The 24,122-nt window shown below is 36.0% G+C and overlaps 1 protein-coding gene across 10 annotated transcripts in view; it reads left to right on the top strand.

Annotated features, from left to right (window-relative positions):
• The window catches only part of CARF (calcium responsive transcription factor), an 84,656-nt gene that overhangs the window by 45,754 nt on the left and 14,780 nt on the right, over positions 1-24,122 (top strand). For 8 of the 10 annotated variants that reach the window (XR_008998204.1, XM_036928064.2, XM_057503680.1 and 5 more), the window contains 5 exons: positions 17,144-17,264; positions 19,480-19,623; positions 21,080-21,313; positions 22,942-23,104; positions 23,933-23,996. Coding sequence is in view for 9 of the 10 variants with exons in the window: in XM_036928064.2 (XP_036783959.2) it covers positions 17,144-17,264; positions 19,480-19,623; positions 21,080-21,313; positions 22,942-23,104; positions 23,933-23,996 (726 nt within the window). In the remaining variant the exon portion in view is untranslated. Of the gene's footprint in view, positions 1-17,126; positions 17,265-19,479; positions 19,624-21,079; positions 21,314-22,941; positions 23,105-23,932; positions 23,997-24,122 lie in introns of all 10 variants that reach the window. The other 2 variants (XM_057503681.1, XM_036928073.2) reach the window with 2 other exon arrangements.

Below are 24,122 nucleotides of genomic sequence, written 5' to 3'. Positions count from 1 at the left end.
GTAGCCACAACATGAATTTGGTGTATATATCTTTCCATTCTATATTTTTATACTTTACCATACATAATTGGTCATAATATATTTCATTGTTTTGAATATTTTAAAATATATGTAAATAGTAAACAGTACACATTGTTATGTAAATTTTCTCACCCTTGCTTTTAATCTATCCATATTGATACTAATAGATCCTAGTTAATGTAACTTAACTCTGATATAACAATTCCAGCATATGACCAAACCAAAAATACTTTTTTTTTTTGGATAATTATTTTTTATTGAAGGGTAGTTGACACACAGTATTACATTAGTTTCAGGTGTACAACACAGTGATTCAACATTTATGTACATGATAATTCTAGGTACCAGCTATCACAATACCAAGTTGTTACAATATTTTGACTACATTCCTTATGCTATACATTACATCCCGGTTACTTATTTATTTTACAATTGGAAGTGCCCTATTTTTTGTGTGTGTGAGGGCATCTCTCATATTTATTGATCAAATGGTTGTTAACAACAATAAAATTCTGTATAGGGGGGTCAATGCTCAAGGCACAATCATTAATCCACTCCAGGCCTAATTTTCGTCAGTCTCTAATCTTCTGAAGCATAACGAACAAGTTCTTACATGGAGGACAAATTCTTACATAGTGAATAAGTTACATGGTGAACAGTACAAGGGCAGTCATCACAGAAGCTTTCGGTTTTGCTCATGCATTATGAACTATAAACAGTCAGTTCAAATATGAATATTCATTTGATTTTTATACTTGATTTATATGTGGATACCACATTTCTCTCTTTATTATTATTATTTTTAATAAAATGCTGAAGTGGTAGGTAGATACAAGATAAAGGTAGAAAACATAGTTTAGTGTTGTAAGAGAGCAAATGTAGATGATCAGGTGTGTGCCTGTAGACTATGTGTTATTCCAAGCTAGACACAGGCAATAAAACATCCACGTATGCTGAAGATTTCTCTCAGAACGGGGGGGGGTGGTTCTAAGCCTCATCTCTGTTGATCCCCATTTTCTCACCTGATGGCCCCCCTGCGACTGTGCCTGTCTTAGGTTGTTCCTCCCTTGAGGAATCTTACCCGTCTCTGGCTAACCAGTCATCTTCCGGGGCCATACAGGGAAATGTTAAGTTGGTAAGTGAGAGAGAAACACGAATATTTTTATACTAATAATCATTTAGGTTTTTTCCAACTTCCTTATTGCAAAGAATGCCATAGTTAAACTCTTCACAATATATGTTTTCTGTTGAAAATATGTAAATAATAGCATATGCATTAAAGTATAGTTAATAGTGTTTGCATTAAAATAGGATTGCTGAGTTGTAAAGTATGCCCATTTCATCTTTACAAGATTATCTCAAATTGCTCTCTGAAGTGGATGTTGTACAGATCCAAAATAATCTAAAATTTTTTTGTTGAGATGCATTTTAGAGTTATGAATTTTTAGAATATAATATGGTAATATTACGGAATACTCCTAGGAAGTATTCCATAGACAATATCACATAATCTACACAGTAATATTTTATGGTCACACTAAGAGGAATATATAGACACAATAAATAGCATCATAAAGTTCAGGTCAGGTTTTGGAGCCAAATGAGTCCCCGAAAATGTTGCTTTCTAAGCTTTTTGTATTTCAGAATAATAGATGAAGGACTGATGAACTGTATAAATTTTTACTTCTTTCAACAGTATATGAAAATTTCCTTTTCCCACATACACTCTATGACTTAGTATTGTCAGATTTCTGAAAAACTTTATATTATGGAAATTTTCATGTGTATATCAAGGAGGGGGTATTAATATATGAAATCCTATGACTCCATGTATAAACATCCATCATTAACAACTATCAGCATATGGTCAATCTTGGTTAATTTATATCCCTACCTACTTTTTCATTCCCTGCTCCCAAGATGATTTTATAGCAAATATTATTTCATTTCATCTTACCATTTCGTGTATAATAACTCAATATATAATATGAACTAAAGCATATATCTCTAAAAGATAAGGACTCTGTGTACCACACACACATATATATAGTGAAAAACCCATTATCGCACTTTGAAAGAATTAACGGTAATTTTCTTTCTTTTTTTGGTATCATTAATCTACAGTTACATGAGGAACGTTATGTTTACTAGACTAACCCCATCACCAAGTTCCCCCCACATACCCCATTACAGTCACTGTCCATCAGTGTAGTAAGATGTTGTAGAATCACTACTTGTCTTCTCTGTGTTGTACAGCACTCCCTGTGCCCCTCCCCCCACATTATACATGCTACTCATAATACCCCCTTTCTTTTTTTCCTACCCCCTTATCCCTCCCTTCCCACCCCTGCTTCCTAGTCCCTTTCCCTTTGGTAACTGTTAGTCCATTCTTGGGTTCAGTGATTCTTCTGCTGTTTTGCTCCTTTAGTTTTTTTTTTGTTCTTATACTCCACAGATGAGTGAAATCATTTGATACTTGTCTTTCTCCGCCTGGCTTATTTCACTGAGCATAATACCCTCTAACTCCCTCCATGTTGTTGCAAATGGTAGGATTTGTATTCTTCTTACGGCTGAATGATGTCCATTGTGTATATGTACCACATCTTCTTTATCCATTCATCTACTGATGGACACTTAGGTTGCTTCCATTTCTTGGCTATTATAAATAGTGCTGCGATCAACATAGGGGTATATATGTCTTTTTCAAACTGGGCTGCTGCATTCTTAGGGTAAATTCCTAGGACTGGAATTCCGGGGTCAAATGGTATTTGTATTTTTAGTTTTTTGAGGAACGTCAATACTGCTTTCGACAGTGGTTGAACTAATTTACATTCCCACCAGCAGTGTAGGAGGGTTCCCCTTTCTCCACATCCTCACCAACATTCGTTGTTGTTTGTCTTTTGATGGTGGCCATCGTAACTGGTGTGAGGTGATATCTCAATGTGGTTTTAATTTGCGTTTCTCTGATGATTAGTGATGTGGAGCATCTTTTCATGTGCTTGTTGGCCATCTGAATTTCTTCTTTGGAGAAGTGTCTGTTCAGATCCGGTGCCCATTTTTTATTTTGGATTATTTGCCTTTTGTTTGTTGAGCTGCATGAGCTCTTTGCATATTTTGGATATCAACCCCTTAACGGATATGTCATTTATGAATATATTCTCCCATACCATTTTGTTCTTCTGATGGTTTCCTTTGCTGTATAGAAGCTTTTTAGTTTGATATAGTCCCACTTGTCCATTTTTGCTTTTGTTTCCCTTGCCCGTGCAGATATGTTCATGAAGAAGTTGTTCCTGTTTATATTCAAGAGTGTTTTGACTATGTTTTCTTCTAAGAGTTTTATGGTTTCATGACTTACATTCAGGTCTTTGATCCATTTCGAGTTTACTTTTGTGTATGGAGTTAGACAGTAATCCAGTTTCATTCTCTTATATGAAGCTGTCCAGTTTTGAGAACACCTGCTGCTGAAGAGGCTGTCATTTCCCCATTGTATATCCATGGCTCCTTTATTGTATATTAATTGACCATGTATGGTTTGGTTAATATCTGGACACTCTAGTCTGTTCCACTGGTCTATGGGTCTGTTCTTCTACTAGTACCAAATTGTCTTGATTACTGTGGCTTTGTAGTACAGCTTGGAGTTGGGAAGGGAAATGCCCCTGCTTTATTCTTCCTTCTCAGGATTGCTTTGGCTATTCGGGGTCTTTTGTAGTTCCATATGAATTTTAGAACTATTTGTTCCAAGTCGTTGAAGAATGCTTGTCGTTGATAGGGATTGCACTGAATCTGTAGATATTTTAGGCAAGATGGCCATTTTGACAATATTAATTCTTACTAGCCAAGAGCATGGGGTGAATTTCCATTTTTAGTGTCCTCTTTAATTTCTCTTAAGAGTATCTTGTAGTTTTCAGGGTATAGGTCTTTCACTTCCATGGTTAGGTTTATTCCTAGGTATTTTATTCTTTTTGATGCAGTTGTGAATAGAATTGTTTTCCTCATTTCTCTTTCTGGTACTTCATCATTAGTGTATACGAATGCAACAGATTTCTGTGTATTAATTCTGTACCCTGCAACTTTGCCGAATTCAGATATTAGTTCTAGTAGTTTTGGAGTGGATTCTTTAGGGTTTGTTATGGAGAATATCATTTCATCTGTAAACAGTGGCAGTTGACTTCTTCCTTACCTATTTGGATGCCTTTTATTTCTTTGTGTTGTCTGATTGCCATGGCTAGGACCTCCAGTACTATGTTGAATAACAGCGGGGAGAGTGGGCATCCCTGTCTTGTTCCCAATCTTAGGTGAAAAGCTTTCAGCTTCTTGCTGTTAAGTATGATGCTTGCTGTGGGTTTGTCATATATGGCCTTTATTATGTTGAGGTACTTGTCCTCTATTTGCATTTTGTTGAGAGTTTTTATCATGAATGAATGTCGAATTTTGTCAAATACTTTTTCAGAGTCTATGGAAATGACCATGTGTTTTTTCTCCTTCTTTTTGTTGATGGATTTTCGAATGTTGTACCATCCTTGCATCCCTGGGATGAATCCCTCTTGATCATGGTGTATGATCATCCTGATGTGTTTTTGAATTTGGTTTGCTAATGTTTTTGTTGAGTAATTTTGCATCTATGTTCATCAGGGATATTGGTCTGTAATTTCCTTTTTTTGTGGTGTCTTTGCCTGGTTTTGGTATTAGAGTGATGCTGGCTTCATAGAATGAGTTTGGAAGTATTCCCTCCTCTTCTATTTTTTGGAAAGCTTTAAGGAGAATGGGTATTATGTCTTCCCTAAATGTCTTATAAAATTCTGCAGTGACTCCATCTGGGCCGGGAGTTTTGTTCTTGGTTAGTTTTTGATTACTGATTCAATTTTGTTGCTGTTAATTTGTCTTTTTAGATTTTCTGTTTCTTCCTGGGTCAGTCTTGGAAGGTTGTATTTTTCTAGGAAGTTGTCCACATCTTATAGGTTATCCAGCTTGTCAGCATATAGATTTTCATAGTATTCTCTAATAATTCTTTGTATTTCTGTGGTGTCTGTCACTGATTTTTCCTTTCTCATTTCTGATTCTGTTTATGTGTGTAGACTCTCTTTTTCTCTTAATAAGTCTAGCTAGGGATTTATCTATTTTGTTTATTTTCTCAAATAAACAGCTCTTGGTTTCAATTATTTTTTCTATTGTTTTATTCTTCTCAATTTTATTTATTTCTGCTCTGATCTTTACTACGTCCCTCCTTCTGCTGACTTTCGTTCTCATTTGTTCTTCTTTTTCCAGTTTCAATAATTGTGACTTTAGAGTATTCATTTGGGATTGTTCTTCCTTCTTTAAAAAAGCCTGGATTTGTATATACTTTCCTCTTAGAACTGCCTTCACTGTGTCCCACAGAATTTGGGACATTGTGCTATTGTTTTCATATGTCTCCATATATTGCTTGATCTCTGTTTTAATTTGGTCATTGATACATTGATTATGTAGGAGCATGTTGTTAAACCTCCGTGTGTTTGTGAGCCTTTTTGTGTTCTTTTTACAATTTATTTCTAGTTTTATACCTTTATGATCTGACAAGTTGGTTGGTTTAATTTCAATCTCTTTTAATTTAGTGAGGCTCTTTTTGTGGCCTAGTATGTGGTCTATTCTGGAAAATGTTCCATGTCCACTTGAGAAGACTGGGTGTTCTGCTGCTTTTGGGTGTAGAGTTCTGTATATGTCTGTTAGTTCCATCTGTTCTAGTGTGTTGTCCAGTGCCTCTGTGTCCTTATATTTTCTGTCTGGTTGATCTGTCCTTTGAAGTGAGTGTTATGTTGAAGTGTCCTAGAATGAATGCATTGCATTCTGTTTCGTCCTTTAATTCTGTTAGTATTTGTTTCACATATGTAAGTGCTCCTGTGTTGGTTGCATACATATTTATAATGGTGATATCCTCTTGTTGGACTAACTGTTTTTTCATTATGTAATGTCCTTCTTTTTCTCTTGTGACTTTCTTTGTTTTGAAGTCTATATTTTCTGATGCAAGTACTGCAACACCTGCTTTTTTCTCCCTATATTTTGCATGGAATATCTTTTCCCATCCCATCACATTTAGTCTGTGTATGTCTTTGGGTTTGAAGTGAGTCTCTTGTAGGCAGCATATAGATGGGTCTTGTTTTTTTAAAATTTTGTTATCATTAATCTACAATTACATGAAGAACATTATGTTTACTAGGCTTCCACCTTCACCAAGTCCCCCTCACACACCCCATAACAGTCTAGCATAGTTAGATGCTAAAGAATCACTACTTGTCTTCACTGGGTTGCACAGTCCTCCCCATGCCCCCCCACTACATGCTAATTATGCATGCTAATTATAATACCCCCTTTCTTTTTCCCCCACCCTTAACCCTCCCTTCCCACCCATCCTCCCCAGTCCCTTTCCCTTTGGTAACTGTTAGTCCATTCTTGGGTTCTCTGATTCTGCTCCTGTTTTGTTCCTTCAGTTTTTCTTTATTCTTATACTCCACATATGAGTGAAACCATTTGATACTTTTCTTTCTCTGCCTGGCTTATTTCACTGAGTATAATACCCTCTAGCTCCATGTTGTTGCAAATGGTAGGATTTGTTTTCTTCTTATGGATGAATAATATTCCATTGTATATATGTACCACATCTTCTTTATCCATTCATCTACTGATGGACACTTAGGTTGCTTCCATTTCTTGGCTATTGTAAATAGTGCTGCGATAAACAGGGGTGCATATGTCTTTTTCAAACTGGGCTGCTGCATTCTTAGAGTAAATTCCTAGAAGTGGGATTCCTGGGTCAAATGGTATTTCTATTTTGAGCTTTTTGAGGAACCTCCATACTGCTTTCCACATGGTTGAACTAATTTCCATTTCCACCAGCAGTGTAAGAGGGTTCCCCTTTCTCCACAACCTCACCAACATGTGTTGTTGTTTGTCTTTTGGATGGTGGTGATACTTACTGGTGTGAGGTGATATCTCATTGTGGTTTTAATTTGCATTTCTCTGATGACTAGCGATGTGGAGCATCTTTTCATGTGTCTGTTGGCCATCTGAATTTCTTCTTCGGAGAACTGTCTATTCAGCTCCACTGCCAATTTTTTAATTGGATTATTTGCTTTTTGTTTGTTGAGGTGCATGAGCTCTTTATGTATTTTGGATGTCAACCCTTTATCGAATCTGTCATTTATAAATATATTCTCCCATACTGTAGGGTACCTTTTTGTTCTATTGGTGGTGTCCTTTGTTGTATAGAACCTTTTCAGCTTGATATAGTCCCACTTGTTCATTTTTGCTTTTGTTTCCCTGGTCTGGGGAGGTATGCTCATGAAGAAGTCACTCGTGTTTATGTCCAAGAGATTTTTGCCTATGTTTTTTTCTAAAAGTTTTATGGTTTCATGACTTACATTCAGGTCTTTGAACCATTTTGAATTTACTTTTGTGTATGGGGTTAGATAGTGATCCAGTTTCATTCTCCTACATGTAGCTGTCCAGTTTGCCAGCACCGTCTGTTGAAGAGACTGCCATTTCCCCATTGTATGTCCATAGCTCCTTTTATCATATATTAATTGACCATGTATGTTTGGGTTAACGTCTGGAGTCTCTATTTTGTTCCACTGGTCTGTGGCTCTGTTCTTGTGCCAGTACCAAATTGTCTTGATTACTGTCGCTTTGTAGTAGAGCTTGAAGTTGGGGAGCGTGGTCCCCCCACCAACTTTATTCTTCCTTCTCAGAATTGCTTTGGCTATTCAGGGTCTTCAGTGTTTCCATATGAATTTTTGAACTATTTGTTCCAGTTCGTTGAAGAATGTTGTTGGTAATTTGATAGGGATTGCATCAAATCTGTATATTGCCTTGGGCAGGATGGCCATTTTGACAATATTAATTCTTCCTAGCCAAGAGCATGGGATGAGTTTCCATTTGTTAGTGTCCACTTTAATTTCTCTTAAGAGTGTCTCATAATTTTCAGGGTATAGGTCTTTCACTTCCTTGGTTAGGTTTATTCCTAGGTATTTTATTCTTTTTGATGCAATTGTGAATGGAATTGTTTTCCTGATTTCTCTTTCTATTAGTTCATTGTTAGTGTATAGGAAAGCCACAGATTTCTGTGTATTAATTTTGTATCCTACAACTTTGCTGTATTCTGGTAGCAGTCCTAGTAGTTTTAGAGTTGAGTCTTTGGGTTTTTTATGTACAGTATCATGTCATCATCAAATAGTCACAGTTTAACTTCTTTACCAAATTGGTTTGTTGTATTTCTTTGTTCTGTCTTATTGCCGTGGCTAGGACCTCCAGTACTATGTTGAATAACAGTGGGGAGAGTGAGCATCCCTGTCTTGTTCCTGATATCAGAGGAAAACCTTTCAGCTTCTTGCTGTTCAGTATGATGTTGGCTGTGTGCTTATCATATATGGCCTTTATTATGTTGAGTTACTTGCTGTGTATACCCATTTTCATGAGAGTTTTTATCATGGATGGATGTTGAATTTGGTCTAATGCTTTTTCAGCATCTATGGAGATGATCGTGTGGTTATTGTCTTTTTATTTATGTAGTGGATGATGTTGATGGATTTTCGAATATTGTACCATCCTTGCATCCTTGGGATGAATCCCACTTGGTAATGGTGTATGATCCTTTTGGTGTATTTTTGTATTCTGTTTGCTAATATTTTGTTGAGTATTTTTGCATCTACATTCATCAGTGGTATTGGTCCGTAATGTTCTTTTTTGGTGGGGTCTTTGCCTGGTTTTGATATTAGGGTAATGTTGGCTTCATAGAATGAGTTTGGGAGTATTCCCTCCTCTTCTATTTTTTGGAAAACTTTAAGGAGATTGTTTATTATGTCTTCTCTGTATGTCTGATAAAATTCCGAGGTAAATCCATCTGCCCTGGGGGTTTTGATCCTGGGTAGTTTTTAAATTACCGCTTCAATTTCTTTGCTGGTAATTGGTTTGTTTAGATTTTGTGTTTTTTCCTTGGTCAGTCTTGGAAGGTTGTATTTTTCTAAGAAGTTGTCCATTTCTTCTACTTTTTCCAGCTTTGTTAGCATATAGGTTTTCATAGTATTCTCTAATAATTGTTTGTATTTCCATGGGGTCCGTCATTATAGTTCATTTCTCATTTCTGCATCTGGTGATGTGTGTTGATTCTCTTTTTCTCTTAAAAAGTCTGGCTAGAGGCTTATCTATTTTGTTTATTTTCTCAAATACCCAGCTCTTTCTTTCATTGATTTCTATTGTTTTATTCTTCTCAATTTTATTTATTTCTTCTCTGATCTTTATTATGTCCCTTCTGCTGATTTTAGGCCTCATTTGTTCTTATTTTTCCAATTTTGATAATTGTAATGTTAGACTATTCATTTGGGATTGTTCTTCCTTCTTTGAGTATGCCTGGATTGCTATATACTTTCCCCTTAAGACTGCTTTTGCTGCGTCCCACAGAAGTTGGGGCTTTGTTTTGTTGTTGTCATTTGTTTCCATATATTGCTGGATCTCCATTTTGATTTGGTCATTGATCCATTGATTATTTAGGAGCATGTTGTCAAGCCTCCATGTCTTTGTGAGCCTTTTTGCCTTCTTTGTACAATTTCTAGTTTTATACCTTTGTGGTCTGAAAAGGTGGTTGGTAGGATTTCAATCTTTTTGAATTTCCTGAGGCTATTTTTGTGGCCTAGTATGTGGTCTATTCTGGAGAATGTTCCATGTGCACTTGAGAAGAATGTGTATCCTGTTGCTTTTGGATGTAGAGTTCTATAGATGTCTATTAGGTCCATCTGTTCTAGTGTGTTGTTCAGTACCTCTGTGTCTTTACTTATTTTCTGTCTGGTGGATCTGTTCTTTGGAGTGAATGGTGTGTTGAAGTCTCCTAAAATGAATGCATTGCTTTGTATTTCCTCCTTTAGTTCTGTTAGTATTTGTTTCACATATGCTGGTGCTCCTGTGTTGGGTGCATGTATATTTATAATGGTTATATTGTCTTGTTGGACTGAGCCCTTTATCATTATGTAATGTCCTTCTTTATCTCTTGTTACTTTCTTTATTTTGAAGTCTATTTTGTCTGATACTAGTACTGCAACCCCTGCTTTCTTCTCGCTGTTGTTTGCTTGAAATATGTTTTTTCATCCCTTGACTTTTAGTCTGTACATGTCTTTGGGTTTGAGGTGGGTCTCTTGTAAGCAGTGTATAGATGGTATTCCTTTTTTATCTATTCTATTACTCTGTGTCTTTTGATTGGTGCATTCAGTCCATTTACATTTAGGGTGATTATTGAACGATATGTACTGATTGCCATTGCAGACTTTAAATTTGTGGTTACCAAACATTGAAGGTTTGCTTCTTTAGTATCTTACTGCCTAACTTAACTCACTTATTGAGCTATTATAGACACGGTCTGGTGATTCTTTATCTCCCTTCTTATTCCTCCTCCTCCTTTCTTTATATGTTGTGTGTTTTAGTCTGTGCTCTTTTGTGTTTCCTTGAACTGCTTTTGTGGGTAGTTGATTTTATTTTTTGCCTTTAGTTAGTATTTGGTTGGTCTGCTTTCTTTGCTGTGATTTTATTTCCTCTAGTGACATCTGTTTAGCCTTAGGAGTGCTCCTATTTAGAGCAGTCCCTTTAAAATACCCTGTAGAGGTAGTTTGTGGGAGGCAAATTCCCTCAACTTTTCTTGTCTGGAAATTGTTTAATCCTTCCTTCATATTTAAATGATAATCGTGCTGGATACAGTATTCTTGGTTCAAGGCCCTTCTGTTTCATTGCATTAAATATGTCATGCCATTCTCTTCTGGCCTGTAAGGTTTCTGTTGAGAAATCTGATGATATCCTGATGGGTTTTCCTTTGTAGGTGACCTTTTTCCTCTCTCTAGCTGCCTTTAAATCTCTGTCCTTGTCCTTGGTCTTTGCCAGTTTAATTATTATGTATGTTTGTGTTGTCATCCTTGAGTACCTTGTGTCGGGAGTTCTGTGTACTTCCGTCGTCTGAACAATTATTTCCTCCCCCAGTTTGGGGAAGTTTTTAGCAATTATTTCTTCAAGTACACTTTCTATCCCTTTTTCTCTCTTCTTCTAGTACCCCTATAATGTGAATATTGTTCCGTTTGGATTGATCACACAGTTCTATTAATATTGTTTCATTCCTGGAGATCCTTTTATCTCTCTCTGCGTCACCTTCTATGTGTTCCTGTTCTCTGGTTTCTATTCCATCAATGGCCTCTTGCATCTTATCCATTCTGCTTATAAATCCTTCCAGAGATTGTTTCCTTTCTGTAATCTCCTTCTGGACGTCATCCCTTAGCTCTTGTGTATTTCTCTGCAGCTCCGTCAGCATGTTTATGACCTTTATTTTGAATTCTTTTTCAGGGAGATTGGTTAGGTATATCTCCCCAGATTCCTTCTCAGGGGTGGATGTCTGGGTTAGTCTGGTCTGTATCAAATTCTTCTGCCTTTTCATGGCAATAGACGTAGTTGCGGGAAGCTGGTGCGTGTGTCGGCTGGGAGAACGTCCCTTCTTGCTGGTTTGTGGCCTTCCTCTCCTGGGAGAACAGCGACCCCTAGTGGCTCGTGCTGGGCAGTTGCACGCAGATGGGTTTACTAATTCTTGCCTGGCGACTGTGAAAGAATCTCTGCCCTGCTGACTCAGGCTGATGCTCCACTATGGTGGAGCGGCGTAGGAGGGCAAACAGGCGGGAGGCTGTTTATCTCCGTGAGGGGCATCCGAACTGTGCTGCCACCCAGGGGGTTAGTGTGCCTGGAGTTCTCCGGGATTCCCCACTGCTGGGCTAAGTGTCCCAGGACATTTCCATCCAGCTGTGGGTTCCCTGTCCCTTTAAGTCTTTCTAAAAGCACTTGCTTTTCTTTGTCCCAGGGGCACTGGCTGCGGGGACCCACTCACAGGTCTTAGTGTCCCGTTTCCCTGCTATCCAGTACTCCATGCACTTTGTGTCTGTGCTCAGGTGTGGATGGCTAGGGCTGTGTATTTAGCAGTCCTGGGCTCCCTCTCCCTCCCCGCTCTGACTCCTCTCTTCCCATGGGGAGCTGGTGTGGGGGGCTTTCGGGTCCTGCTGGGCCGTGGCTTGTATCTTACCCCCTTCGCAAGGCACTGGGATCTCACTGGTGTAGATGTAGCCTGGCTGTTGACCTGTATCTTCTGGTCTCTCTTTTAGGTATAGTTGTATTTGTTGAATTTTCAAAAATATATCTGGTTTTGGGAGGAGATTTCCGCTGCTCTACTCACACCGCCATCTTGGCTCTGCCTCACTTTCCCTCGGTCTTGTTTTTTTAATCCATTCTATTACTCTGTGTCTTTTGATTGTTGCATTCAGTCCATTTACATTTAGGGCGATTATCGAAAGATAAGTAGTTATTGTCATTTCAGGCTTTAGAGTCGTGGTTACCAAACATTCAAGGGCAGCTTCTTTACTATCTAACCATCTAACTTAACTCACTTATTATGCTATTATAAGTACAATGTGATGATTCTTTATTTCTCTCCCTTTCTTTCTCTCTCCTCCAATCTTTATATATTAGGTGTTTTATCCTGTACTCTTTGTGTTTCCCTTGACTGATTTTGAGAATAGCTGATTTTATTTTGCCTTCAGTTAGTATTTGGTTGGTCTACTTTCTTTGCTGTGGTTTTATTTTCCCTGGTGACAGCTATTTAGCCTTAGGCATACTTCCATCTAGAGCAGTCACCCCAGAATACACTGTAGAGACAGTTTGTGGGAGCTAAATAACCTTAACTTTTGCTTATCTGGGAATTGTTTAATCCCTCCTTCAAACATAAATGAAAATCTTACTGGATACAGTATTCTTGTTTCGAGGACCTTCTGCTTCATTGCATTGAAATATATTGCCGTTCTGTCTGACCTGTAAGATTTCTGCTGAGAAGTCTGATGATAGCCTGATGGGTTTTCCTTTGTAGGTGATCTTTTTTCTCTCTCTGTCTGCTTTTAATACTGTGTCATTGTCCTTGATCTTTTCCATTTTAATTATTATATGTCTTGGTGTTGTCCTCCTTGCATCCCTTGTGCTGGGAGATCTGTGGACTTCCATGGTCTGAGAGACTATTTCCTTCCCCAGATTGGGGAAATTTTTAGCAATTATTTCTTCAAAGACATTTTCTATCCCTTTTTCTCTCTCTTCTTTCTCTGGTACCCCTATAATCCAAATATTTTTCCGTTTGGATCGGTCACACTGTTCTCTTAATATTCTTTCATTCCTGACATCCTTTTATCCCTCTCTACCTCTAATTCACTACATTCCTGTTGTCAGATTTCTATTCCATTTACAGTCTCTTCTACCTCATCCAGTCTGTTCTTAAATCCTTCTGTTGTTTATTTCATTTCTATTATCTCCTTTCTGAATTCATCCCTTAGCTCTTGAATATTTCTCTGGAGCTCCATCAGCATGCTTATGACTTTTATTTTGAATTCTTTTTCAGGAAGTTTGGTGATTTCAATCTCGGCAATCCCTCTCTGGTTTGAGACATTTTGGACTGAACAAGGCTCTTCTGCCTTTTCATGGCAATGTGAGTGGTCGCTGGCAAGTGGCATGTGTGTCAGCTGGGAGAACAAAGTCCCTTCCTGCTTGCCAGTTGTGTTGCCTATCTCCGTTCTCTGTGCTGGTTAACCGCACAGAGGACACAACTTCTGGGTTAATCCCCTGAGCTGCTGTGGGTGGGGCATCCTTTGCCATGGCCTAAGGCTATCGTGGGAGTCACAGGCCAGCAGTGTGTATTCTGCTGCAAAAGCAAAGCCCCTTTGTGCCTTCTGGTCTCTGAGCCGGTTTCCGCTCTCTGTGCCAGTCAGTTGCACTCAGGAAGCAGCCTCTGGGTTATTTCCCTGTGCTGCCATTTGTGGGGCGTCCCTCATGTTGGCCTAGGGCACTGCGTGTGTCATAGCCCAGTGTTGTGTGTTGTGCTGTGAGAACAGTGCCCCTTGGTGCTTCCCAGACTCTGCGCCTATCTCCACTGCTTGTGCCGGTCAGCCACATGCCCAGAGCAGCCTCTCTGTTAATCCTCTCAGCTTCCATCGGCGGGACAGCCCTCGAAATGGCCTAGGATACTGGCAGGTGTTGGCGAGCAGCGCATGTCTGCAGTGAGTACAAAGCCCTTTTTTGCTTCCCGGACTGTGCGTCAGTCTTCACTGTCTGTGCCAGTCAACTGCATGCAGGGAGCAGCCTCTGGGTCTGGGCCAGTTTGCTGCGCACATGGAAAAGCCTCTGTGCTAAGCTGTATGGTTGCTGTAGTTGGGGCTTTTCCCCGGTTGTTATGCAGAAATGGTGGCTCATCTGGTTTGCTTGTAGTGCCAGTGGCCAGGAAGGAATGGCAGGCTGCTTATCACTGGAGGGTGTTCGGAGCTGCATTGCCACCCAGGTGGTTAGGGCATCTGAAGTTCCTTAAAGTTCCCAGCCTGGTGGGCTGAGTGTGCCAGGATGATTTTGTCCACCTGTTAAACCCTTGTCCCTTTAAGACTTTTAAAGCGCTCGCTTTTATTTTGTCCCAGGTCAGCAGGCTTTGGGAACCTGTTCGTAGTCTCAATCTCGGACCTTGCTTTTCCGTTCCTCCAGTATTTAGTGCATCATGCAATGTGTGTCTGTGCTCCCGGGGCAGACCACTGGGGTTGGTTATTTAGCAGTTCTTTGCTTCCACTCCCTCCCCACTCTAATTCTCTTCTTCCCTCCGGTGAGCTGGGGTGTGGGGAGTGCTTGCATCCTGCCAGGTCACAGCTTTGTATCTTACCCTTTTCTGTAAGATGTTCGGCTCTCGCAGATGTAACCTGGCTCATGTATTGTATCTTCCGGTCACTCTTTTCGGAGTAGTTGTATTCGCTGTATTTTCAAAATATGTATGGTTTTGGGAGGCGATTTCTACCACCCTACTCATACCACCATCTTAAGAAAAATCCCCAGTAATTTCTTAATGTGATAAAATGTCCAGTGTTTAAATTTCTACCCTTGTAATTCTTGTTCTATAGGTTTGTTCAAATTTACATCCAGAGTTCAGAGATTACATTTGGTTAATATGTCTCCTAAATTTCTTTTCATCTAAAATTTATCTTTCTCTTTTCCCCAAGGTAGTTTTCCCTGTAAAGTGTGCCATATTCTGGATTTTGCTGATTTCATCTCTGTGATGTAGATTAACATGTTCTTTTATCTCCTGTATTTCCTATAAGATGTTAGATCTAGAGGCTTAAGTGAAGATTTAATCTTCCTGAAAGTATTTTGCAAGCATACTTCATAGGCATTCTGTGTACTTCTTATTGCTACCTGCATGCAGCACCTTTTTTGTGATGTTAAAAATGATCCATGGATTCAGTTATGTTAGAGTATTGTTAATTAATTTTTTTTTTTTGCCAATCTGAAGAGTGTTTTAGTATTTTACTATTTTAATTTGCATTTCCCTGTTTACTAGTAAAGTTGAACATCTTTTTATATGCTTATTTAATATCTTTTTCTTTTCCTTTCTGAATTGCCTGGTTATAGCTTTTGCCCATTTTTCTTTTAGGTTATTTAAATTGTTAAAAATTATTTTGCTTCTTTATATTCTGCATAGTAATTCTTTTTTAGATGTGTTATAAAATACTGTTTCTAAAACTTGTTTCTTTTACCTTTATTATGTATTTTAAATAGAAGTTGTAAATTTTAATCTCAGCTTTAGCATTTCTATTTATGATCAGTGTTTTGGGTTTTACATTTGAAAAATTTGCTGTACCCTACATAGAATAGGATATTCAACTTACAATCTTAAATGTGTAGTTTTCTCATTTAATTATTTGTGTTATCTATTGCTGTGTAACAAATTATTCCAAACTTAGTGGCTGAAAACAACAAACATTTATTTTCTCACAGTTTCTGTGAGTTAGGAATCAACCAGCATTTAGCAAGGTGGTTCTGCCTCAGTTTCTGTCACAAGACTGCAACTAAGCAGTCATCTTGTGGCTTGAATGGGGGAGGATCTGCTTCCAAGCTCACTCCTGTGGCTTTGGCAGGCCTTATTCTTGCCACATGGGCCTCTTCACAGAGCTCCCTCACCATATGACAGCTGATTTCACCCAGAGAGAGCAGTCCAAGCAAGAGGATAGAGTACCCAGGTTCAAAGTCACAGTCTTTTATAAACCTAATATCAAAAATAACATCCTGTCACTTTCTGCCGTATTTATTAGAAGTTAATAAGTCTAGCTTATGCTCAAGGGGAACGAATTATACCAAGACATGAGTACTAGGAATCAGGGATTGTTGGGGGCCTTCTTTGAGCTGATTATATCACATTATATAAGCTCCCCTTTATCCATGGTTTCGCTTTCGCTTTCGCTTTCCATGGTTTCAGTAACCCCACAGTTAGCCACTGCCACAAGCAGATCTTCCTCCTTCTGACATAATGTCGGAGAGTCAGTAGTAGCCTAAGGCTACGTCACAGTGCCTACTTCATTTACCTCACTTCATTTAATCATGTAGGTGTTTTATCTCACATCATCACAAGAAGAAGGGTGAGTTCAGTATAAGACATTTTGCGAGAGAGAGAGAGACCACATTCACATAACTTTTATTACAATATATTGTTTTAACTATTCTATTTTATTATTGGTTATTGTTGTTAATCAATTACTATGCCTAATTTATAAATTAAACTTTTATCATAGGTATGTATTTATAGGAAGAAACATATTGTGTATAGGGTTCAGTACTGTCTGTGGTTTCAGGCATCCACTGGAGGTTTTGATACAGATACCCTGTGGATAAGGTAGGATTATTGTATTTTAACAGCCCAAATAGAAATAAGGAAATAAATAATTACAAAAGGAAGTTAAATTTTAATGTGCACTAATATATATTAACAATACAACATTTTCCAATTTTTACTTAGTGGTAAATTTTATTAAAAATTATATGTATGTTAATAATCAGCTGACATTCAGTCAATGTGGTGTTTACTCATATCCTTACCATAATGTGGTACATTTGGTATTACAATAAACTTTTTAATTTATGTATTTTTTCTTTCCTGATGTTTTCTTTCCTTAAAGTTGTGTAATTGAAAGTACAGATTTTGACATTGCCACCACCAAGTTATTTTTAATATAGTATCCAGTACAGATGGATACTTGAATTAATATCAATAGTTGGTTTCGACCCACAGGGAGTAGAGCTGTAGTAATGGAGTGTCAGTATGGGCCAAGGAGAAAAGGTTTCCAGTTAAAAAAAATCGGTGAGCAGGAAAGCAGGTCTTGTCAACTCTACAAAGCCACTTGCCCAGCCCGGTAAGCTTTATTTTTTTTCATTTCTTTTTTCTTTAAGTACTTATTTTTGAACAGTAAATATACACATTTTTATTAAGTTTAAACTGTGCCAAAAAGTATACAATGAGATATGTTTCCTTTTACACTGCCTCCAGTGTCCCCTTTAAGCCAGCAACTCTTACCAGTTTCTTGAGTAACCTTCCAAAAATATTCTGTTATAGGTATATTTATGTATTCTCCTTTGCCCTTGAAGATCTCAATAAAGCTTACTAATATTTCCTTTCCTTAAAGTTGGATAGTAGTGTATCCTTTTTCCTGCTGTGAATACATACTTATTTCCATTCTGAACATCTATTGTGGTTATTTACTGAACAGTTGTTATGGTTTATACTAGTATGAATAAAATGACATATATTACTGTACACTGTCTTTTTTTCATTCCCAATATATCAAATTTCATTCCATATCAGTACATAAAAGGATTTTTCCTTCTTTTCAGTGTTTTAAAATTGAGATATAATTGAAATAAAACATTAGTTTCATGATTCCTTTTTAATAGCATATAATATTCCATGTGGGTGGATTATCATTTACTTAATTAGTCCTCTAATGATGGACATGAAGGCTCTGAAAGGTATTCTTATTATCTGCAAAACTGCAGTTAATAATATTGTATACCTATTTGTACTCATACAAGGATATCAGTAGAATAAATTTCTTAAAGTCACATTGCTAGGGCAAAGGTATCTTCTTTTTAAGTGTTGACAAGTATTACAGAGTTGTTTTTAGAGAGATTTTACCAGTGATACTACCAGCAGTGTATGAGACTAGCATAGTAAGTTTTAGATAGGACTACAGAATAATCATTGCTCTGCATGAGAATGTAAAATGTGAACCAATAACAGATTCTTATAATGTCCTTTTCTAATATTCTTTTTTCAGGCATTGAAAGTGCTTTAAATTACCAGATAAAAATTTTAAAGATAATATGTAAAGGTTAGATTTTAGTTAATCTTTGAGACATTTTATTTTAGCAGCACATTTCATACCACAAATTTTAACATTCTCAAGAAATTTTTAAAGCCACTCAGAAGGTTTTTCATGGTTACTTTGGTAACACTAACTTTAGGCAAAATTTAAAACTGACCTTGAAACAACACTTTCAACTGCTTTTTAAATATAAGCAATATAAAACTTTAGGTATGACATGGGAGAAAATCTTTATGTGAAGAAATAACTTTTTTTCTCTTTCTACAAGTGTGTTTTGAGTATCCACTCTGTGCCCAGAAAGTACATTAGGTGCCATGGGAAGGAGGGAGACTAAAAGAAGTATAAGATTTTACTTGATCATGGAGAACTTAAAATATTGTTGGGGTAGGTCAGGAAACCTGTGCTGCTAAAATAAAATGTCTATAAGATCAACTAAATCTAACCTTTACATATTATCTTTAAAATTTTTTAAAAATTATTAGAGAACATAATAATATAGTATATAATGTCATATGTGTAGATTAACTCACTATCTTCAGAGAAGGAATATATCCATGAAACTCATTAACAGGCAAGAAAATACACCAATCTGAATGCTAAAATTCAGATTGAATTTGAGTAGGTAGAGAATTAGAAGGAAGGTAGCAGGCTAGGAGAATTATGTAAATAAAGATATGGCATGATGGTGTTTTCAGTGTCAGAGGAGGAACATTAAGATGATAAACCTCATAGGTAAAGCAGTTTTATATTTGAGGTAACTGAAATTAAGATTAGGTAAATAAGAAAGAATGTTGTAGAATATCTTGAGTGCTGCCAAGAATTGTGTTCTTGACTAAAGAGCAGATACATTCTTCAACAGAGTAATACAAATGTAAAGAATTATTGTGGCATTGATAGGTTGAGTGGATTTAAGATAAAGAGACTGTAGGCCCACAAGCACTGAAGCAGGCTATTATAGTAATCAGGCATGAGGTTTTTACAGTTTCCAGGAGAGTGGAGACCAGACAAATCCAGCAAAAACATGTTAATCTCCATAAATATGAGGTGTTTTTACTGAAGACATGATTATTGTTAATTTGTTAAGTATTATATGCTATGAGTAAGACATATTGTTCACATAATCCTCTGAATGTTTTCTGTATTAATTGAATTTTCTTTAAACTTTAATGCTTGAAGTAAACTTCTGGTTGATAAGTTAGATTTTCTTCAGATTACAGTATAATGAAATACTTTTTCTTATAAAAAGGATTTACATTAAAAAGGTACAGAAGTTTCCTGAATATAGAGTTCCTACAGACCCCAAAATTGACAAGAAAATAATCCGAATGGAGCAGGAGAAAGCCTTTAACATGCTAAAGAAGAACTTGGTAGATGCAGGTGGTGTTCTTAGGTATGACATTTATATAGTTCTTTTATTTTACAAATTAATTAGCTACATTTGCAGGAATTCTTTCTACAAGAGAAATTATACTTCTCAATTAATTTATTAAGAAACGATTTTTTAAGATAGGTGTCACACCAGTAGTTCCCTAGGTATTAAAGTGATTTGCCACTGTATAAGCCATTGAGTTTATCAGCCAGATGTTAATAGAGAATTCTGAGCAATGAATTCTGTATTCCATATGCGAGTTTTTCCCAAAATAACAAATATTTAGCAACACATTTCATTATGTATTTAGTACTTTGTTTCACATACTTATTAGGAGCACAACTTGTAGTCACCTGTGTATTTTTTTAACCAATCTTTGATTACTTATGTCAGTCAGAAATGAATTCTAAGCCCCACATAAAATTCTGTTTTATACCTTTATACTTCAGGTTTTAAGTAAGAAGATATATTGGTTTCTTCATTACTTTCCTTTATGTGTCAGTCCAAGTGAAGAATTTACAATTGTCTAATGAGGTTAAGTGTGTGGTAATTTTTGTGTGATCTTTAAAAAAACTTTCAGATATATGAAAAATGAATAGTTAGTAAGTAGATCCTTCAGTTTGGAAAACATTGTGTATAATTTTTAAGTAGGCTTCATTTCATGCAGTACCAATCATTAAAGTGTTTGGCACAAGAATGTCAATTAAAACAGCATCCTACCATACCAGTTCATTTTCCTAGCATTTGTTTTTTGCACAGCCTACTGTATGAAAGACCTATAGTCACCGTTTAGTTGGTTCTCTTGTTCATTAGGGCAGCGGGAGCTAGAGTGCTTTGGAGTCAGTATGTTGAGCTCTTGTCAGAGAAGATTCTCCCACATAGTTTGAGAGAGAGGAGAGTGGGAAGCCACATTCACATAACTTTTATTACAATATATTATTTTAATTGTTCTATTTGATTGTTAGTTATTGTAGTTCAATGTTGATAGGCTCTGAATTATATCCATTTCTTGGTTGGAAGGATTATAGGTCACAGAAGTTGTAATTTGGGGGCAACATGGTAGAAGAATGGGAAAATACACAATTCAAAAGATGTTGATTTAAAAAGAGTCACTATTTTGAGGTAAAATTTACTTAATATGAAATTTAAAATACAATTTCCATATATACTTAAATCCTGTGCCCTCCTTAACTTTAGGGCCATAGTGAAAGTCTTTAAAGGTTTATAAATATTTTTATTTAATTGGGCATAAACCAGTCTTAGAACAGTTAGGCAGAGGACATTTTTAATTTTATTTATATGTTTATTTTTATTTTACTTTAATTTATTTTTTAAATGTGTATATCTATTTAATATGATATAATCATATATAATTTTTTCTTAAAACAGTATTCCTTCTCTTAATGAGTGTTAACACAAGTAACTATGACTTTTGCCTTTTTCTAGTAATATAATTTTAAATATTTTCTCTTGCTAGGTGGTATGTACAGTTACCTACACAGCAAGCTCATCAGTATCATGAATTAGAGATGCCCTGCCTCCCTTTGTCACCTTCCATTTTTCCCATGTCTTCTCCTGAAGAAGAGGAAACTGCAGTTAGAGATGAGAATTGTGCATTACCCTCACGACTACATCCTCAAGTAGCACATAAAATTCAGGAATTAGTATCGCAGGGGATAGAACAAGTATACGCAGTAAGGAAACAGCTAAGGTACAGTAGAAACAAGTTGTACTTTTATATTTTTCAATTTTGTTTGTTGGTTTAAATAATACACTCAATATCACAGACATTTTCCAAGATGTATGCTGTCATAGTATGTATCATATACCATAAATAGATTATTTATTTATTAAAATAGCCTTTTTTATGACCTGGTAATTTTTTAACAGTTGCTTGGCAAGCCATGAATAGTGATTCACATTACTCATTTGAGACATTTCATATTCAGATATGGCAAATGGACTAAATGATATATAAATTGAATTACATAATAAGTACCTTTATGGAAAAAAAAACCCTTTGTAGAACCAAAGATTCTAAAACCTAGGCCAAGATACTAATTTCAAGTGATATGAAATAAAATTCAATTGTATTACAACAAAAGAATATGGATAGTTCTTTGTTTAATGAAATTCTATATGTAGCACTCTGGTTCAATTTTATTGATACTCAGGATATAATAATAATTATTATTATTTTGTGGCACTTAATATGTGTGTATCAGGTATTGTGCTGAGCACTTTATATACACACTCTCATTATTCCTATGACTATAAAGCTGATATATTTATCCTCATTCTGAGATGAGATGAAAAAATGGAGACTCAGAGCAGTTAAGAAACTGACTTAAGAGGTAGAGGCAGAACTAAAATCTAGGTCTAACTCTATAGCCTGTACTCTTTGCCATGATTTCTGACATTTAACTGATGTTGCTAACAATAACCTACTGTTTATTGTGTAGTCTGATCTAGACAACATAATGAGTATTTCCTAAGATTATTTCTTAAGTAATACATGGCTTTTATTTAACAGCTTTCTTAAGCATTTTATATTTATATCCACTGGAACTTTTTTAGATCAGAGCCAAAATTTGGTAAAGCCATCCACTATTTATTAACCCTGAATATTAAGAACAGTGGTATAATATACCTCTGCAATGTGGTCTGCCTGAATATAATGTAGAAGACATATATAAATATATATAAAACTTTATAATTTAGGACTTTAAAAATATAATTATTTGGTAGTGCTGCCTTCTATTTCTGTCTTCTCTTTTGTCTACTTATAAAATTCAAGCATATCATATTTCATTTGATATTAATTAATGCCTTTTGGAAGCAATATGACATGATGTTTACGCATATAACCTGGGTGTAGGCCCTAGCTGTCTTACTTACTAGGTAGATGTATAACTTTGGGCACATTCCTCTAACTTCTGCAGCTCTCAGTGCCCTTAGCTATAAAGTAAATTGTACTTACCACACAATATTACAGTAAGGGTTAAAGGAGATACTTGATTTGAATTGTTCAGTACAGTACCTGACATAGCAAGTGTTCAAAAAAACTATACTTAAATTAAAAAGTTATTCCTTTAAATTCATAAAAATGTCAAAGCTCACTCTAAGATATATAGGTGTTTAACCAGTAAAAATATTACGTTTCTTTAATCTACATGAATTCTGTGACTTACTATATATAAAAAGTTAAAGGTAGAAAAATGCAAATTTTTTATAAAGCTGTAAAACATGCTTTACAGAAGTTTATGCTAAAGGAAATCTCCTTTGATCTAAAGTATATTGCTAGATTGTTTATGTTTTTCTATTTTATATTCTCCACAGAAAATTTGTGGAACGGGAATTGTTTAAACCTGATGAGGTACCTGAAAGACATAATTTATCATTTTTTCCAACTGTAAATGATATAAAAAATCACATCCATGAGGTACAAAAGTCCTTAAGAAATGGAGATAATATATATAACTCAGAGATTATTCCAGCAACGGTATGATTACAGCTGTAATTCCTTGTTTTACTAGAGAATATTTCTCAGCTTCTATTACTGTTTGTCATACTTGGGGTGGGTGCTATTAGGCCATATAATTAACTGTGATATAAGACAGAATTGTATCTTTTTCTTAAAATGTAAACACTGTGAACTCTCAGAGGATGATTTGACTAAATTTTTAAATTGCTCTTACAAGAAGAAATATCAGCAAATTTCTAACTCCGACTATAATAACAATAGTAATCTTCATTTAAAAATAAACATATTTTATCTCTATAAAAAGTATATGTTATTTGTTTAACAGATACCTTTTGAGTACATACTGTATGTATCTCCCCTTCTTAAACAGGTGGGTAGGTTTAAATAGAACAAACTTGAATACACAGTGATGATATTGGCTGTATATGCCATTTAGGGATATAAATTTTATTTCATACTGCTAGGCTGTAGTTTTCCCATGAATATTTCTGTGAGAATTTTGCCTACTCTGATGAGATTACTATAACTACCCAGGAACTACTAACTATAATACAGACAATTATTCACTATCCAAAATTCAGGAACTAAAGCAGATATGGTTAGCAATGGTCCTTGCCATCTACACTTGCTGTCTAAATTTTTCTGTCTGAACTGGGGAAGTTAACATATTTGGATAATGAAGTATACCTGTGCTTTGAGAATATGAACAAGTGAAGAGAGTAATTATAAAATAAGGCACAATTATACTATCATTGAATAAAATATGACAGTTGTATTGATATTTTAAAATATTTTTTCAATATAAATACTTCATTACTTTTATTGAAGTACATGTTCCAATTTCAGCTTCAATGGACTACAGATAGTGGGAATATTCTCAGAGAGACTGTGACGGTTACATTTGCAGAAGGTAGGTTATCTTGAATACCTCTAAAATATAAAGTCAAACAGTGTTAAAACTGAATATATTTAGGAATTGTCTCATCTAGTGAAATCTTATGGATAAGGAAACTATGCCCAAAGAGGCAAGAGCCAC

The sequence above is a fragment of the Manis pentadactyla genome, chromosome 6, assembly GCF_030020395.1.
Source record: "Manis pentadactyla isolate mManPen7 chromosome 6, mManPen7.hap1, whole genome shotgun sequence".
Taxonomy (NCBI): Eukaryota; Metazoa; Chordata; class Mammalia; order Pholidota; family Manidae; genus Manis; species Manis pentadactyla.
Note: the sequence above shows the minus strand (reverse complement) of the source record. Positions and strands in the feature narration are given on the sequence as shown.